Source organism: Malurus melanocephalus, unplaced genomic scaffold (genome assembly GCF_030028575.1).
Source record: "Malurus melanocephalus ecotype Western Australia unplaced genomic scaffold, MMel_1.1 scaffold_52, whole genome shotgun sequence".
NCBI lineage: Eukaryota > Metazoa > Chordata > Aves > Passeriformes > Maluridae > Malurus > Malurus melanocephalus.
The window spans coordinates 2767874-2778793 of record NW_026623284.1 but is presented as its reverse complement, the minus strand read 5'-3'; the positions used below and the strand labels follow the sequence as shown (position 1 = coordinate 2778793).

The following is a 10920-nucleotide window of genomic DNA, read 5'->3' as shown; positions in this document are numbered from 1 at the left end:
GTCAAAGAATTGTACTTCTGACGTGGTTCCTCTCCAAGTCTTGTTTTTTGTTTTGTGATCTGTGTTGCCATCCTGGATTTCTTCAGCCCTGGTGCCCATCAGGCTGGAGGGGATGGAGCCAGGGCTCTGCTGGGATGCTGCTCCTGTTCCACACCCTTTCTGGAGGCCCCAGCAGGGATTATTACAGCACAGCGATCCAGGGGATTGTGCCAGCTTTATTTCCTTTGGCTCTGAGTCGGTCCAAGCCAGGGAAATAACTTACAAACCCAGCAGCTGTCAGGCCAAGGCCCTGCTGCAGGAAAAGATGAAGGATCACTGAATCACAGAAGTGTTGGTTGGAAGGAATTCCTGGAGGTCAAGGCCGAGCTGCTCTTCCTAAAGGGAAGGGCCATACCTTAAGCCACTTGCAGGGCCACTTTCCCTATAAAGCATATGAAGTTGTGTCTCTGCTATGGCTACTATGAACATATGGASAGCGGTATGGAAACGATCCCTGGGTATATTATTTGAGATTGCTGGCAAGAGCAGCCTGCCAGGACAGTCCCATTCCCTGAATGTGCTGGCATTCCATCACTCCCCTGTTCTGTGGTTTRGAGATGTTAATGATTTTTGCCCATATTTGAGCATGAGTGTAACTGATTCAGGGGTCCAGCTGCAATGGCTCTTTTCCAGCTGTCACTCCCCTTGTGCTGAAGAAATATTCCCAGTCCTCTGTTTCCCTTTGGTGCAGAAGTGTTGGTGCCACTTCCTCATTTACAGGAGGGATAGCATTTACGTGGTGAAACTTGGAAACTGCTGCAGAATGTTCTCAGCTTCAAAGAAGGAGGGTGAGAGGCCAGGTATTGACCTCGATGGATCAAATTCCCTCCTTCATTTTCACCAATGTGAAAAGAGTTGTGTTACCATGATGGAGGCACTGTTTGGTCCAGAGGGCACACTTACAGGAATAAAATTAGCATAGGGAAGAAAGTGTAATTATGCATAAAAAATAGCTGGGAAAATGTTGTTTGAGCATCCTGGAAACAGATTTTAATAAGGCAATAAAAACCAAGCCCCACAAGGTTCACACTGCTGGGAAACATACTCATAGGGCTTATTAAAGAGCACCTCTGTCAGACCATTTGGGGCTTTAAACATGTGCTGTGTACAAATATTCCGCTAAAGGTAATTTTCTCAAGGTGTTACAATCATTTTCATATCCCCACTAGGACTTTGAACCCAAACGAGCTTCTTGATCAGCACTATCAAGCCCAACCCTGGAAAAACTTATTTATTTTGCAACAAAATCTGCAGTCAGGGGACTGAATAGTGTTGTATTCACTCTGGGGCTGTGCTGCTCTGCAGAAGTTTAATTAACTGAAGCTATGTTTAAGTCTTAAGCTGTTGCAAAGCCTGATTTACAAACAATGCATTTTCTGTTCTGCAGCAGAACCCAGCTTAGGTGTGACTTTCCCTCCTCCTGCTCCCACTGATAAAGCTGCTCATGCCATGGCACAGGTTGGGGCTGTCCTTGCCAGCCAGCCTGATCCTTCTATCAACCATCAGCCTGGATGGTTTCCACAAAGACTGGGGATGCATCTCTGCAGTTCAGAGCATGAATGTTGTATCAACTGCACACGGAGTTTCTCCTGCCTGGCRGACAGCAGAGGGATTTTGATTTGGAATTCCCCAATTCCTAGTCTTGTGTAGGGTGGGTTTTTGTGGGGCTAGAGTGGAAGGAGGGAACGAACATATCTGTATTGTCCACATTTCTGCACCAAAGGGAAACACATCACTATGGCTCTCTGCAAAAGGTTGCTTGGAACGTTTTCCTCCTCTTGTTTCCATACACCTTCCCACCGCCTTGGAGAGCGGGACAAGTGCAGTGTGTCTGGCTGAGCCCAAGGACAGCACAGCTGTTCCATCATGTGCTTCCAAGCCTCCCCTTCCCAGCAAACACCAGGAGAACCCCCAGTGAGGGGGCAGGTGACAGACGGCTGGGAGCACAGATGCACTGGGAGGAACATGCCAGCGTTTCCCCAACAACCAAGCATCCAAACTCTCCCTGGACTGCATAGATTTTGCACAGCTCTGAGTCCTCTGTGCATTCCTGCAGGGAAAGAGCAAAGCAGCGAGCCCAGCAGGGTGCCAGCCTCCAGGGAAAGATGCAGTGGGTCCTGCTGCCTCCTAAAGGAAGTGGCTGCTCATTCAACTGTGCCAAGGGAGCAGGAAAACTTTGCAGAGGAGACAACTTTACAAAGCAGGACCAGGAAGAGGAGAACCCTTGTTCCAACCAGTGAGAACGTGGGGGGCTCAATGCTACCAATCTTCTCTGGTCTGTTAATGAAATCAAAGCCATGAGGTGATCAAATAGGTCTTTATCYACTGTTTAGGATTCTAGTCAGGAACTCACAGGGTGATAGATATGTTCAGGCAAATGTGGGGTTACAATGAAGTGAACTTTCACAAAGTTTTTGCAGCATTTTTCTGGCTCTGRTCTTCAGCTGTGTCCGCCTTCTGTCTGTGTCAGCAGAATGAGATGTATGAGCTGCAAGACCTGAGGTGTTTAACTGTTCATGTGCCAGTCTATGGGCTGTTGCCTCAGAAAAAAATACCACTCAGGAGTGGAAAAACTAGGAAAACAAATGTGGAGTTCTGTGTGCTCTTCCCTGTCCCATCGGAGACAGACCCTCCAGTCAGCTCTACAGCAACATTTTCAAAAGTATTCAGGAATCTGGGTGACTGATTGAAAACTACTGAATCATTGAAGATTTAGAGTTTGATTCTTGCCAGCATTTGGCAGAGACCTCCCCAGGGAAATATACAGGGAAACGAAATTTCAAGTGCTTTGAGTCAAGGAATAAATTGGACACTGGCCTTAAAATATCACTGTCTCAGTATCTCTAGAATCTTGCCCAGGTCTGTAAAGCCCATACTTTTTAATATCAATAAAGGGCTTTAGAGATCTTTAGAAAGGCAAAGAAGGAAAGCATCACATTTTTAACTTTAAAGCTATTCAGTCTTAAAATCAATATTCCCTGCTTTTCCTAACAAGTTAGTCTCTAGTTTCCTTGGTGCCTTCACCTCTCCTAGCACTGCACCTGGCATCTGCTCAGCTGCACTGTTTTTGAGCATCAAGAGTGTAAGATCTTCAGGTTCCCTCTCAGAATCTCGCCTCATCAGCATGTCTTGGCAGATGGGCTTGTCTTCAGCTCCAAGACATGCATATTGATCAATCATTTCCTTTTGTTACCTTGCATCCTGCCATCGATTTTAATTGTTCCCTACTGAAGGGGAAGCATTCAGTACACGTACAATTACCAACGATGACATTTTGCTTTCCACACCTTTTGCCAGACGGTGCCTGCGCTCAGCTCTCCAGAGCTGTGGATCTCTCTCCCTCTCAGCCAGCACCAATCTGCACAAATTATGCAGCAGTCAATTTGTGTCTATTAAATCAATTTCTGATTCTCTGTGACAGCTTTCCTGCCTCATGATTTCACACTTCAGCGGTTTGTTTCCGAGGTGCCATGTGATTTTTTTTTTCTTTTTCGAAGGGGTGGTGGTGATAATCCATTTCGTTTGCAGATACCTTACTCATGTCTGCTGTCCTTAAGGGACTTGTAAAACTTCAAATGACTCCTAGTGAGTCGCCTCTTGTGGCTCCTCTCTGGCTCCTCATCAGCTCACAGGGCTGTTCCTGGGTTGTTCCCTGGAGCTTCCTGCTGCTGAAGTGAAACAGCTTCTCCAAGACAAAGCTGTAGCTTGGTCCTCTACCTCCCACCCCTATGGTGCGACATACCAAAGCTGGAAACTGCTGTGATTCATTAATTCCTCTCCTTCTTCTTTCTAAAATGCCTTCTTAGATTGTTCCCATCTTTTGAAAACATTCCTGCACTCTCAAAGGGCTTTCATTACAAATATTTCCTGAAGGCTCTGTGTGGAAGGACCTTGGTCCCCTCCCACTGTCTCTCTGATTCTAGGTTTTCCTTTAGACACACTAAAAGGATCCTATTTTTAGCAGCTAGCAGTCAATGGCACAGGAATTCGTGAGTAGGGAGAAAAGGATGTGAACTATCCAAATATATTTTTTTTCAAATGARATCTCTTTACATTCCTATTGCCACAGTAATAAGCCATGAGTCATGTTACACTGAACTATTAGACCATTATTGTAAACTCATGTCACTAGAATCTGCTAATGTGAACCATAAACCTGGCCTGGCCTCTACTTTGCTGGGTTTGAGAAGATATCGGCCATTTATAAGGATAAGAACAGTATTCCCTCACAAATTTTATTCCCAGATGGCAAGTGAATGAAATCTTACTCAATCCTATCTKTCTATTCCTAGAGTTTCTCTTCTCATTGCATTTCAAGAGAATTCCTTTCACTTCACTGTAACTTTACAAAAGAAGTTTTATTTTATTTCGTCAAAGTTTGCCAGCTCTAAATTGGGTCCAAGAACTCTCCTCTGAGAGAGTATCCACGCTGAATCACCTGGGACCAGCAGTGTCACCTCCAAAAAGCTGCTTTCTGTGCTCAGTCCTGCCAGCCCTCCCTGACACTTGCTGTTGCAGCAGAGAAGTCCCAAATGCCTCTGGATACTTCAGTCACCTTCCAAGGGTCTGTCAGGGGCTAAGTCTGGACTGAGTTTTTTCAAGAAGAATTTTGTTGAGTAATAAAATGTCAACATGGTCTTAAATACACACACAAAGCTTTACATCATAGAACCAACAGTCCTTGGCCACCCTTCATCAGCTGCAGAAGAGTCAGGCCAGGTGTATCTCCTTGTCCATCAGGGTCTTGCCTGCTGGCAGGAGGCTTGTTTTGCACTTTTCAAGAACCAGGGGAAAAGCTCTGAAATACATTCTTATCCCTGTCCTGGTTAATTACGTCGAAAATGCTTTATAATGGAGATTTATCCTCCACAGAAGAGGCCAGAGGGAAAAACTTTCTGCCCTCCGAAGCTGTGACATTCCCAAGGTGAAAAGAGGTACAGACAAGTGAAGTGTCTTTCATTGGCTTCTGTAAAGACAAAGAGGTATGAAGAAAGCATTACTGTAAACCAGAGCAGAGCAAGGGCTGATTATAAAATCGTGGYTCAGGTATGTGTTAATAAAGATCTGTTACAAATATTTTTCAAGCCTGGCATTGATTTTATATTAAAGGAAGCAGCAAAGCTTTTATTTGTTATAGAGAGGGTTAATTTGCTTTCAACTTATATACTAAAAAATTATAAACTTMGAAGAAAAGAGTAAGAAGAAAAAAACTTGTCTTGGTCATAAACTCTTTGCTTGTTCCTGGAGCTTAAAATCTGGGGGTATTTTCAGTCTAGGAAGTAAGAGAACAGAGTTTCTGTTGAGAGGCAAGGTGTTGGGATGAGAAGTGTGTTTGCAGAACGAAAGCTGGTTTCAGTAAACACCCTGTGAGAACCAGAATTCACCTGTTAAAACCTGGCCTTCAGCTACTTGACTTCAAAGTGACCTCAGAGCTGAATTTAAAAAGGGGTGGAGATACAGGGATCACTTAGGAAAACCTGCTGGTGTGGTTTAGACTGGAATTTAACTTGTGGTTTGAAAACAACTGTTATTAAAAGCTTGCTCCAGTTGGAGGGCTTGAAATCACTTCTCCTTCCTCCACTGCAGGGTTCTCACCTCATTTCTCCAAACTCAAAGCAAAGCTGCCAGGAGAAACCCCTGGGGAACAATTGCAGTGCCTGCCTTTGTTTGTTGGAGAGGAAACTGCCTTGTACTTAGTTAAGTAATCAGCTGCAGTTTGATAGAGTAAGGCCTCTTCAATAAACCTGGAAGTGTTTCCATGAAGAGAGAACAGCGGGCAAATTCTGCAGTGGAACAAGGTCAGGCATTCTGCTCAATGACAGGGGCTTGCCCAGCTCCGAAGGCAATAAAAAAGGCATTGTTGGGCTTCCCTCAGCCCAGGCCTGTACCAGGCAGCTCCACAGGCACATTAACTGCCATTGTTTGCAGCAGCCCTGGCWGCCAGTGCATTTACACACAGAGGTTTATGATGCCTTAAAGAACCTAAAACCATAAACACGACAACAAATGTCACAGCCCCAAACACCACTGAACTGTGACAGCAGACATGTGTCTGCATGGATGTGCTAAAAGAGCAACTTTGACTTAAACTCTTAATAAGAAGAAATATATATCTGAGAGGCTACATGACTAGAATGATGAAATCTGCAGACCCTMGATACACAAAATGGAGTTTAAATTAGTTTTCTACAACACAAGTGTAAATGAAGTTAGTTTACATTCACAGTTGTGATGATGATCATAGAATCATAAAACACTTTGGTTTGGAGGGAACAGTTAAAGGCCATCCAGTCCAACTCCCCGGCAATGAGCCAGGATATCTTCCAGTAGAWCAGGTTGCTTAGAGCCCCATCTAAGCTGACCTTGAATATTTGCAGGAATGGGGTATTACCACCTCTCTGGGCAAGCTCTGCCAGTGCCTCACCACTCCCATTGTAAAAAAYTGCTTTGTGATACCTCGTCTAAACTGACAATCCTTTAATTTAAAGTTATCCCCCCTTGTCCTATTGCAACAGGCCCTGCTAAAAAGTTWGTTCCCTTTCTTGTTACAGGCTCCCTTCAAGTACTGAAAAGCCCCAAAAGGATCTCCCTTGAGCCTCTTCTTCTCCAGGCTGAATAACCCCAACTCTCCATAGCAGAGGTGCTCCAGCATCTTTGTGGGTCCCTATGGACTTGCTCCAACAGCTCCATGCCCTTCTAGTGCTGGGGCCCTGGAGCTGGATGCTGCTCTCCAGGTGGGGTCTCACCAGAATCACCTCTCTTGATCTGCTGATAAAATCCATCAACCATCAAGGACCCTTTCCAGGTACTAAAGGAAGCAATGTCTGTGTGCTGAACATCACAATCACCAATCTGTGCATTAAACATCAATTTTACGATATYACGTGGATGGAAAAAACAAGCAAAGAGCTGGATAGTGCCAGTAAGTTTCACTGAAACAATAAGTAATTGGCCCAGAAAGGCAGGAAACCATGTGCCTTACGAGAAGGGGAGCATTTTGTGTGAGAGCATGCGCTGTGTGCCTGGTGTGCCAAGGCTTTGGCAGTGGAACACCAGCCCCAGGATATCAGTGAAATGCAGGAGTCAGGAGAAAGCCTCCATTCTGCTGCAGAATCCATGGAGAAGGAGGGCCCTGCCTGCCCTGAATTATGGTGTTTTACTGGAAGTCAAAAAATTCAGGAAACGCAGCTCTGGAATTTTTTTTTTCTCAGGCTGCAGCCTTCCCACCTGAGGTTTTTCCACTTCTCAGTCTCCCCTAAAGCCTGGTCCAGAGCGGAGGTGGATACACCAGGAAGCTGCTTTTCCACTTCAGATTTCCACTAAAATTTCTTGTTATTACAACAGAGCACTTGATTCAGCAGCACCACTTCACAGCTCTTTTATAAATAGAGGCATTGCCTCTGCCCTGAGGAGCTCACAGCCTACACGAGACAGGCAAAATACAGCAAATCAAGAAAAAGAGGATGAGCAGAAGTGATGAAAGAGAAGGTGCTGCTTGGAGGTCTGAAGTTGGCTAAGGAATAAAAGCTTTGTGGAATCCAGCTTCATGTTTTCCCTCATCAGACTCATGTTGGAACAACCCACTGAATGARTGAGTGCAACAGCAACCCCTGACTTTTGAGAGTCTCAAAATGCTGAGTTCATTTAAAAAAAGAAYGCAAAAATTATGAGACCCGGTGTCTATGAGTGAATGAGAGATTTGGGTTTAAAAATATGGAAATGCAATTTTCATTGCAGTGCTGGAAAACGAAAATATAGCACTCATCTTCCTATGCTCACGTGGCCACTGGTGGTCTTGCCAGTGCACATTTTAAATTTTAATTTTGATCAAAGCCTGTGATTATTCTTAAAGAACAAAGCTCATTGTAAACCTAACCCTGCCCCTGTGGTCTAAAGCAGTAAGAGTTTTAGCATTGCCTTCAGGGAGAGGATTTTCAGCCCAGAATAAGAGAATCCAGAAGAAGGTTCTGAATTTAAAACCACTATGGCAAAATTTAGCATTTAAGTCTCTTTTTGTTGTTGGTGCCTGGCTCAGATCCATTTTTAACATGCTGTTAGCTATCAGAAATACGACACTGGCTACCTGGGTGCCTGCTCTGGGGTAAAACCTGTTTTTAATTGCTATATAAACTCCTTTTATAACATGGTTACAAGATCACAGAGATGGTTCCGAGCAGTAATTAAGGCATATTTAGCAAATATTAAAAATTGCTCAGCAGGGGAATGTTTAACACAGACAAGCAGGAAAACAAACAGCTTTTCAGTTGGAGGTTCTGCCTTATGACAGAGTTGTGGAGTGCCTGCACAGCAGTAAGAAGGGGCTGTGGTGCTTTTGTAGGACACAAAAAAAAAAAAGTAAAAGGAAGGAGTTGGTGTCCTGCATTAGAGCACAAGTGAAAACACTGTGGTCGGACCATGCCTTTGGCAGTGGCCCTCCACAAAGCCTGGTTTACCAGAGGCATCTCAGGAATTTGTCCTAATAAACTAAAAATACATGTAACTGATGTTCTTTGACCCGCAGACAGGCCTGACATGGAGCCATGAGAACAGTGACCAGCAAAGAAGGATGAAACCTGATACTGAGATCCAAGTCGGTTCTCCTGATGGCTTCTGTTCTGCYTTGTAATAGTGAGATGCTCTTTTATCTCGTTCCATGTTGTAGAAAAAAAAATCCTCAAACTACAAACAATTTAAATGTATATATATTAGAGAGAGAAATCAGCCTTCGCGGGTCCGTGGTGCAACTCACTTGTATTCCCACTTTTTAATGCCAATTTGTTTTCCCCAAAGACCCCCAGATGTATTTCTGCATGCATCCAGATAAAAAAGCTCCGGCTGCGGAGCCATAAACCATACGATGAGCGTGCAGGACACCAACGTGAGAGTGTTGGACATATCCACGAACGCTCGAACTGCAGCGTGGAGCAGAGAATTGCCCGTTCTCGGGGGCTGCGAGAATACCTGACGTCTTGATCCCCCACACCCAGACGCTATTTTAAAACACGGAATGTGCATCCCTGGAGCACATTTCCCCGGCCGCTCCCGCCGCAGCCTCTGGATCCCCTAACGGCAGGATCAGGCCCGGCCGCGCGGGCGCAGGGACCCGGGAAAAGCCAGCGCATGATTGACAGCCGCTCGACCAATAGGAGCAGAGGATCCGGCAGCCGACAGCCAATCGACGCCCTCACTGCATCTTAAACCGGCAGCCGCTCCCACCCTATGCCTGAGGGCGGGGACGATGTTCGCAGCCGCCATCTTGTGTGTGGCATCCCCGCCCTTTCCTTAAACACTCCTCCTTCTCCTTTCCCTTTGAAACCCTCCTTACCGGCCCGTCCCCCGAGGCCGGTGGTGATAACCGAGCAAACCGTGGAGTAGTCACCGTGTGGCGGCGGGCGGGGAGTGGCTACGCCACGCTCAAGATGGCGGCGGGCGGCGCCCCGCCGTGGCGGGCGGGCGGGGCGCGCGCGGGTGACGTGAGGCGCTCCGGGCATGGGCAGGTGCAGGAGGTGGCGGCGGCCGGAGTTGGGCCGGCGGTAGCGGCGGGAGAGGAGGAGGCGGAGGAGGAGGGGGCTCGGGCTCGACCGGGGTTCGGRGGCAGCCGGGACACCGCAGCGCCTCCTCTCCGCTCCCTCGCCCCTCGGGGACGCTCCCCCTCGCGGCGCGGAGGGCGGCGGGCGCGGCGCGGCCATGGCCGAGGAGCCCAGCGCGCTGCCCTGGTCCATTAACAAGGATGATTACGAGCTGCAAGAGGTCATCGGTGAGCAGTCATCGGGGTTTGGGGGGTGCAGGGTGCCCCTCGGTTGTGGGGATGTGAGTCCGCTGAGGGAAGGGGAGGTTCTGTCGCCCTCAGTTGAGGGGGTTCCTGTCACACACTCCGCAAAGCAGTGGGGACTGTGTGACTGGCCCCTCCCTCAGCCATGTGAGAGTGTGAGAGGGTCTGTTCCCGCACACTGCGCTGTGTGAGTGTCTGGGGGACCCCTCAGCTGAGTTGGGTCTGTCTCCCCACTCTGAGGGATGTGTGGCTCTGGGGTACCCCTGATCTGGAGGGGTCCCGTCGTACACACCCCGTCACGGACTGGGACTGTGTGACCTTCCCCACAGCCACGTATGTGGGAAGGATGTGAGASGATCTGTCTCCCCGCCTTGCAGGGGAATCTGGGGGGCGTGAGGGTCTTCGGGACCCCTCTGCTGAGGCTGCTGCTCCTCTTTATCTGTGTGTGGGACCCACGAAAAGGGATGTGGGTGTGCCTCATCCCGGGAGAGGATTGCGGTGGTCGCGGGGACACCCCCCTGGTGGGGGGCTCGTCCCTGGCCTCTCTGCCCGATCTTTTGGGCAGAATCTTGTGTCTCTTCGTGTCGGGATGGGTGGGACGGGGTCTGCTCTGAGTGCACTTTTCTTCCCACCGCGGTGTGGTCTGGGATGTGCTGGGCATGAGTTGGTTAGCGAGAATGAACTCCAGAGCTTGCGTGGGCTTTTTCCTTCTAGGGCACCCTCGTTCGTTTGGGGCGATCACATCTCTCAGCGGTTTCGGAGCCCCGCATAGCTTTGGTCCCTTCGCAGAGGGTTTGATAGAGCCGATGAAAGAGCCTTTTATCCTGAGATTTTGCTGCTGCCGTTCATTTTCATTCATTGTCCTCAGCTCGAGGCCCCAGCCCTTGCTCTCCCCACTAAATGATTTTTTTACTTTCTTCACTCTCTATTGGTTTTAAGCTGCCCAGTTACTGAAGGCCTCCCACTGTACTGATTTATTGGCTGTCTCGACCATTTTGTTGGGGTGTGTTTGAGGGATATATTGCTCTAGGGCGAGTGTGTGACACATCAGAGGTGGTGCCACAGGTGACTCTAAGGTCAGTGCCTGCTGTCTCACCCTCCGGAGGCAC

General features: G+C 47.7%; 1 protein-coding gene across 1 annotated transcript in view; it reads left to right on the top strand.

Moving 5' to 3' along the window:
- Positions 1-9610: 9610 nt before the first annotated feature.
- OXSR1 (oxidative stress responsive kinase 1) overlaps positions 9611-10920 on the top strand; it is an 86572-nt gene continuing 85262 nt past the window's right edge. Inside the window, exon 1 of the mRNA XM_057365421.1 lies at positions 9611-9796. Within this exon, the coding sequence (XP_057221404.1) occupies positions 9727-9796 (70 nt within the window). The 5' untranslated portion in view covers positions 9611-9726. The remainder of the gene's footprint in view (positions 9797-10920) is intronic.